At 32.3% G+C, this 8732-nt stretch overlaps 1 protein-coding gene across 1 annotated transcript; it reads left to right on the plus strand.

Annotated features, from left to right (window-relative positions):
- The first annotated feature begins 494 nt into the window (after positions 1-494).
- LOC139497339 (uncharacterized) lies at positions 495-8438 on the plus strand. Its single transcript, XM_071285553.1, has 3 exons — positions 495-689; positions 6170-6554; positions 7600-8438. Exons 1-3 carry the CDS (start codon positions 582-584, stop codon positions 8304-8306), a joined length of 1200 nt encoding a protein of 399 aa, XP_071141654.1. The 5' UTR covers positions 495-581; the 3' UTR covers positions 8307-8438.
- The last annotated feature ends 294 nt before the right edge of the window (positions 8439-8732 follow it).

The raw sequence follows: 8732 nt of genomic DNA on the forward strand, positions 1-8732 counted from the left end.
TTTGCTAGTGTATACATTTATATTTTAATTACACAATTTCTTAATTTAGAATGTAGGACTTCATAGATTTGTATTGTTTATGTGATTATATATAAAGTTACCCCAGTTGACTTGAGTTTAATGGTTGCATTTGTTGTTATATTGGGGTTACCTCAGGTAACCCTGTCATGAATGAATACTTCAGATCATTAATTGAACTTTTATAAAAAAAAAAAAAAAAAAGAAGTTTATAATTTTACAAGCCATCCCCACCCTACACGTACATACGAAATGAACGATCGGTGAATACAAATAATAAAATCATTTGGGAAGTTTGTTGACATCTTTGGTATTTGGTCACATTAAAATTTGGTATTAAGATCTATCTAAATAAGAACTATATTTTCGTGCGTATTTAATCAATGACGCATTACCATGATTACCTCAGGGCACCGATTACCTCAGGGCATACAGCAGCGGACCTAACTGCCACCTGCATAACACGGACCGGACAATCGTAGTTAATACATCATATTTTGACTACATATTTGTGAAGTGCTCCTTTATAAACGGAGGGATTCCGTACTACAGAACAGAACAGGATGGCGACTCAAAGTAAACAGAGCGCTACAGATGATAAATCTAACGAAACAAAAAGGCATATAAATGTAGATTTAGGAGACGACATAGTGCAGAACAGGTTTCCATTTGTAAGCAATATTTGTGTAAAGCATTGGCAACTTATATAGTTAGAGCAAACATTAAGATCGTGTTAGTTAGACGACACTGCGCCGGGTGTAAGACATTTCGGCCCCAAAACAACTCGGACCGTCTGACAAAAAAAAATGTTTACGTCAAGGCCGTACCAAAATAAATTCCACAAAAAGGGTTTGTTCGCCTTATCTTATATGTTGTTTTGATATTATAAACGCATGTAGATATTTATTTAATAAACATCATGAAACATTTAAAAATTAAAAAATATATTATATATATATCTGTCAGTCGTCAAATGGTCATTTTCGTCTACCGTTTGTGTCAAATTGGTTAAAATTTACTGTGATTCATCAGATGTCTCAAATTATTATCTTTACCCATATTTTTGGAAAATAAAGCGTGACAAGTCAAATTAAGCTGATTTTTTATCGTCTAAAAGAAAATGTATGTTTTATCGTCATGCACTAAAAATTACTGTTAACATCATTTGGCAAGATTTTTTACCGTTAAACTTATACGTCATCAACATGATCAAGGTACCCCCATTGCCCCTAATACTACCCTCATAATACATGAGGGGGGGAGACCTTTATCGGGACTCCGGGATCTGGTGTTTTTAAGCTCAGGATTTCGAGATTGGTCCTTTCGGGATCTAGGAATTCTTTTTTTTAATTACAGGATGTCGGGATTTAGATTTCTTTTAAGTTTGGGACCTTGGGATTTCATGTTTTTATACCCTCGGGACTAGGACCCTATCCGTCCCCCCTCATACATGATTATATCTCAAAATCTATGAAAACAACAACAATCATGATGCAAAACTTGTTTCCAAATCCACTATAAATAAATATGTTTAAACTATAAACTAAGGAATGCAAGACAGCCCGGTCCGTCCATCATGACAACTCAAACAAAGTATAATATTTCAACAATTCAAATGTTATATTATTATAATTTAATTTTGGATGTAACGCGTAATCTGATTGGCTGTCGTTATTTTGTTGTGAGCCCATAGACATAATTTAGTCATGTGACCGTGATGTCATCAACGTTTTTTCATGGTTTTCTACGGTTTAAAATGGAATTTAGAATTAAATTATAAGAAATGACCATGATGACTGTAATATTTTTTCTGTCTATTCGAAATAACATAAAAAAATGTGGTGCACTGACTATTAAATAACCCGCTACGTGCGTTATTCAGTGTGCACCAAATTTTTTATGTTATTTCTTCATAGACAGACAAAATATTACAGTCATTCCTTAATATAAATATTAACTTATAAATGTTGCAGTTTACATGTAACAAAATCATTTTGGGCATACTGCTGATCATACTGATGTTGCAAAATATGGTAAAATAGTATGTTACAGTGTGATTACAAATTTCTTCTTGTCTTTTTCAATTTATTAATGACATTAATTTACAAAACATGATTTGAAACATTGATTTAATGTGAATTTTTTACTTTTTTTTATCAATTTATCATAAAACTTAACTGTAGTTTGTCATTATGGAGCACACTGGTCAGGGGAGTCTAGTCCTCTTGTCAGAGAAAACCAACTAAATATCTAGCACTAATAAGATTTTTTTTAATACCAAAAAGGAAAAGAAATGAATTAAGCATTTACTAAAAGCAACTTTCATCATGTTCTACATGTTATTTCGTGTCTAATGAAGTTACAAACTTTTTTTTTACCATAAGTTTGAAGTATGTCCCTTACAAGAAAAAAGAACCAGATTAAGAAATACAAAATTGTCTTTTTAAAATACATGTAGCATGCCAAAAACTGTAAATTCAATGCTTAAACTTTTTTAGCTCACCTGGCCCAAAGGGCCAAGTGAGCTTTTCCCATCACTTTGCGTCCGTCGTCCGTCGTAGTTGTTAACTTTTACAAAAATCTTCTCCTCTTAAACTACTGGGCCAAATTAAACCAAACTTGGCCACAATCATCATTGGGGTATTTAGTTTAAAAAAAGTGTCCGGTGACCCGGCCAACCAACCAAGATGGCCACCATGGCTAAAAATAGAACATAGGGTTAAAATGCAGTTTTTGGCTTATAACTCAAAAACCAAAGCATTTAGAGCAAATCTGACATGGGTTAAATTTGTTTATCAGGTCAACATCTATCTGCCCTGACATTTTTTAGATGAATCAGACAACCTGTTGTTTGTTTGCTGCCCCTGAATTGGTAATTTTAAGAAAATTTAGCTGTTTTTGGTTATTATCTTGAATATTATTATAGATAGAGGTAAACTGTAATCAGCAATAATGTTCAGCAAAGTAAGATTTACAAATAAGTCAACATAACCGAAATGGTCAATTAACCCCCTAAGGAGTTATTGTCCTTTATAGTCAATTTTTAACAATTTTCATAAAATTTGTAAATTTTTATTAACATTTTACACTGAAACTACTGGGCCAAGTTCATTATAGATAGAGATAATTGTAAGCAGCAAGACTGTTTAGTAAAGTAAGATGTACAAACACATCACCATCACCAAAACACAATTTTGTCATGAATTAATCCATCTGTTTCCTTTATTTAATATTCTCATAGACCAAGGTGAGCGACACAGGCTCTTTAGAGCCTCTAGTTTTCTTAAGAAATTAATTTGTTTATGTCTTCGAATTTCTTTACTTATAAATGAAAAATAGGATGAATCATGTATATGAAGCATTGGAAACAAAATGTATTTTATTTACAAGTTTGATTAACATGATTAATCAGTGATCAATGCCTAATTAGTTTTCTGACAGAGGTTCACAAGCAGTCAGAGATATAAGTCTATACATATGTTTGTCCATCTGATGAGTTAAGCCTTTTTAGACTGATTTTTATATGACCGCAAAAATTAAAAAAATTTTGGTCGTATATTGGTATCACGTCGTTGTCAGCGTCGTCCGAAGATAATAACTTTTAAATGAGTAAAAAGAAATCTATAAAATTTTAACACATTGTTTATAACCATAAAAGGAAGCTTGGGATTGATTTTGGGGGTTACGGTCTCAAAGGTTTAGGAATAAGGGGCCCAAATGGGCCAAAACAGCATTCTAGTTTCAGGACAAAAAATTGTGTATTAGTATTTCAATTGTTCTGAAATTGTACCACAATGTTTAATACCTAAGTAGAAGGTTGAGATTTATTTAAAGGGGTTATTGGGGGAAAGGTCTAGGAATTAAGGGCCAAAAAGGGGCCAAAAACAAGCATTTTTCTTGTTTTAAAACAAAAGCTTGTGTGTAGCTGTATGGATCTCTCTGACTTTGTACCACAAATTTCCCTATAAGACAGGAAAGGCTGGGATTCAGTTTGGGGTTATTTTCCCGAATATGTCGGAATAAGGGCCAAAAAAGGGCCAAAAAGAAGCATTTTTATAGTTTACAGACAATAACTTGTGTTTTAGTTTCTGGATCTCTATCAATTTATACAAGAAGGTTTAACACCACTAAAAGAAGGTTGGGATTGATTTTGGGGGTTATGGTCCTTCTAGTTTTGGAATAAGGGGCCAAAAAGGGGGCCCTAAATAATAATTTTTGTAGTTTTCAAACATTAACTTATGTTTAAGTGTATGAATCTTCCTGAAATTAAACAGCAAGTTTCAATATCATGAAGGCGTGGTAAGTATTGACCTTGGGGGGTTAATAGGCTCAAAATGTTTCTGAATTAGGGGCAAAAAAGGGGGAAAACTAGGTATTTCTGGTCAATGGACAATTAAGACAATTTAAAAGCAGTGTAAGAGAGGTAATTCTAAAACATTTAACATACACTAACACTACTTGTATATAATGTATAAAGAAATGTCAGGTTTTGGACACACTGCAAAAAAGGGGGGGTGGTAGCTGTTTTAATTTTTTTTTTTTATTTCTCAAATTCCAAATTTTTGAAAAGAAGAATTCTTTAATTGCACAATATTGCGCAATAGATTTGTAAGAATTTGACATTTGGTTTTGTGTCAGAAACTCATATTATGTCCAAAATTTTATCACAATCCAAATTCAGAGCTGTATCAAGCTTGCATACATGTACATGTTGTTGCCCCAACTGTTCAGAGTTTGAATTCTGCGGTCCTATAAAGCTGCGCCCACGGAGCACCTGGTTATAGTTTGTTCTTATTTTGTACTGTTATACCATTGTCCCAGGTTAGGGGGAGGGTTGGGATCCCGCTAACATGTTTAACCCAGTGCCACATTATTTATGTATGTGCCTGTCCCAAGTCAGAAGCCTGTAATTCAGTGGTTGTCATTTGTTTAAATGTGTTTCTTATTTGTTTTCAGTTCATTTTGTTATATTAATGAGGCCGTTGGTTTTCTCATTTGAATTGTTTTACATTGTCTTATTAAGGCCTTTTATAGCTGACTATGAGGTATGGGTTTTGCTAATTGTTGAATGCAGTACGGTGACCTATAGTTGTTTTTATATGTAGGGTTATTATAGAAAATACCTTGCATGTGTTATTACAGATACTTTCATGAGTTGTCTACTCTTTATTCCTTAAATTTTCTAAATCTGTAATAACATATATATCATGTATATGTTTGTGATATTTGTAAATTTAATCAAAAATATTTTAATCCATAGTGGGCTCTAGTGAACTCTTAAGACTTTGTGCACAAATAAATGCACAACCTTTATCATGTTAATTTTTAAATTAAATTAACAATTTTTTAATAACCATCATGACCATGGTAAATGATTGAATGCCACAAGGCTTTTAAGGGGTAAACTTGTCTGTAATAACAAGGTTTAGTTATTAAAGGAATCTAACATATTACAAATGTACATGTATATGAACTTGGGAATTACTGGGAAGGATGCACAGAACCTCATTACATGCTCTGATCATTAATTCTCACAAAAATTTAAAATACATGTAATTAAGCATGATGTATGTCTGAGCAAATGCTTTGAATGAATTATATATACATGATATACATGATATAGACGATAGAGATGCTGTAATATCACTCTTTAGTTATTACAGGCATATTTTTTCTTTCATAACAATTACAACATATATAGGTGTACTATGCATAATTTGCACACTATGAACTGTTATCATGGTTATATCTTTCTATAGTCAAGTACATGTATAAATAAAGACAATAGTTATATCAATAGAATTTGTATATTACATTTCAACTAAACTAATGATGTATATTGTCCCTTTGAAAAATGTAACATACATCATGTACATATATGTTATCACAGTTCTTTGATTGTTTAGTCAACAATTGACAAATGTATGTTATTTTTCTGTAATAACCTTATAGATTTATATCCCTGACTGTCAAGAGTATCAATTTCATATAAAAAAAAACACATATTCTAAACCAAAACTGAACAGTTGAATATTGTTTTATTTGATTTCTATATTGCATGTATCATACTACTGAGCAATACTCGAAACATCCAGTACTAGTTCACATCGCTAATGATATATATATATGTTAAAATGCTATTTTATTTCAGGGATGGATTTCCTCGTACAACCAGAGAGCTTTGTGTGCAAGAATATTAATTCCCAGTGAAGAAAAGAAGCACAACATTTCAATACCAAAAATCTTAAGAGTAAAATTTATAACTTGTGATGAAAAGTCCAATGAGGATCCAGGGTTCCCTTGGCTAGGTCCTGCAACACCACCAATGACAATTGATCATTTCAATAAATTTTTGAGCTGGAATATAGAAACATTCGAACATTCAAATATAGAAAGTGATCACTGGAACGGAATCTTAAATTTAATAGAGATATCTAAGTACCACTATCAATGTTTTGGTAAGGTGGACAGATGGACAACTACACCAACTTTAAGTGAGGAAGAATTAGAGGAGGAAATCAACAAGGCTTCATTAGGTGAGAAAAATATAAGAACTACCATTGGCACATTGCTATTTTGAAATTAATGTCAGTTCATCCAAAGTTCTATACATCATGTTCATGGTAAAACAGAGGTGAAAGATATCAATGGTACACTCAAACTCAAATGTCTAAAATAAATGACAACACCAGGGTTAAAAAAGAAAAGAAGCAAACAGACATATTGTCAATAGCAGGCAAAACACAACATAGAAAACTAAAGACTGAACAACAACAAAAAAACACCAAAAAGTGAGAGTGATCTCAAAAGGATAAGCAGATCCTGATTCACCATGTTCACATGTGTTACCCTTTGTGTTAAATAGACTTACCCAAACATCATTGGACAGCTGGTCATGAGCAATAGAAATTAGGCTGCTCAACTATATTCTAATACCCAGTAAAAAAAAATCAACATGATCAGCCAACATTTTTACTGAGGCCCTTTAACAATGATAGAGGTTCAGTTTTAAAAATAAAGGGTATAATTAATGATTTTTTGGGGTCTTTTGCAAGTATTTGTAACCCTTCAAATGAAATGATTTGTATGCAATGATAGGCATTTTTAATGATATACATGTGTAAAGAGGCCCAAGTTGAGAGAAAATTGGAAAGTTATGATTTTTTTGATAATTTTATTAGTTTAGACATTATCAGATTATCATGATTTATATTAGAAATGTTCAGTATTCTGCTAAAAATGATGGTGTTAAATTTGTACATGGTGCCACCTAAGTTTAGTTTGGCTCAATGGCATTATATTATTGTAGTGAGACCTTCTACCCATATAGAAGCTCGGGCATCAAAGAAGACACCTACATATTTTGGGATTAAAGGTTATCATGATTATGGTCATTATAATAAAAATAGATTTTAAACAAGCAAGAGGTTTTGAGCTTTGCTCTTGTTTATACTTCAAAATAATGATTTTAGATTCATATGCATTAATTATATTATATAGTGTTTGGGCTAGACGAGTAATCAAAACACTATTTGACTCAGACAGAACTTAGTATAACATTATATTTTTTAATTGTTGCAGAACAAGGTCGTTATGTTGCATCATTCGGAGCTGCCTTGAAAAGTGACCTGAAAAATGACCTAGGTAAACTATGGATGACACATTTGATTGATAATCTTCTCCATATTATTGATGATGTAAAAGTGTCGGAGGTGCTTTGTTGTCCACCTTCTAATAGTTGCAATCCAGAAGTTAAACTTATTTATGGAGATGAAGATGACCATATTACACAAATGCAGTACAATACCCCATATTCAAGTACCCCTGTAGGAACATTCAATTGTATATCAGCACATGGAAGACTTTCTCCAAACTCATATTCTGAAGAATCATCAGTAACATCTGAGGGCAGTTGTTCTAATGTTAAGAAAGGAACAGCTGTTCCAGACTTTTGTGCAGCGCTTAAACATTTCCCTGGTGTTTTCCCATTAGTGGTGAAATTGCAACCAGCAAGACAAGAAACTGAAGGAGTTTTTCCAAATGTTCAACAGATGCTGTCGAAGCTTTTCTTTCAAGATGTTGTATTTGGTATGGTTATTTCACCAAGATCATTTCAAATGTCCGTTATTTTAAAGAAGGAAGGAAGTCTACGATTTGCAAGTACAAACTCTGTTTCCTTGATGAACCCATTGAAAGACAACAAGCTTGATATGAAAAATTTGTATTTGATGAACACTTTTGTGTATCAAGTCTTAAAGTGGTCAACTGAAACTCAGTGTTCTATATAGAGAAAGATTATTCAGAGGCCTTACCAGGAATCCTACTTTTTTTCTCCTGCTTTGTGAAAAGTCCTAAAGTCATGAAAGTCAAGTAATATTTGCCAAAAAAGTCTGAATTAAAAATAATTGCAACAGAAGAAATATTGTGTCTTTATTGTGTCTGTAAGTTATATATACAAGGATTCATCTGGGGAAAATCTCAACAGAAGAAATAATATGTGTTTTTGTCAGGAAATGTACAGGAATTCAACAGAAAAAAAATACCAATCAAAAGATCATGCAGGAAGAATTTGTTATAACCCCAATTTTAATTTTTGTTGAATGTATTTATATAAGAAAGTTACCACTGTAAGAAAAATACTTCAAATTTGACAACAAGCAAAAAAAAGAAAAATAATTAATGATTTTCCAGTAAAAAAAATGTTGTCAAAAAGA

Source organism: Mytilus edulis, chromosome 12, assembly GCF_963676685.1.
Source record: "Mytilus edulis chromosome 12, xbMytEdul2.2, whole genome shotgun sequence".
Taxonomy (NCBI): Eukaryota; Metazoa; Mollusca; class Bivalvia; order Mytilida; family Mytilidae; genus Mytilus; species Mytilus edulis.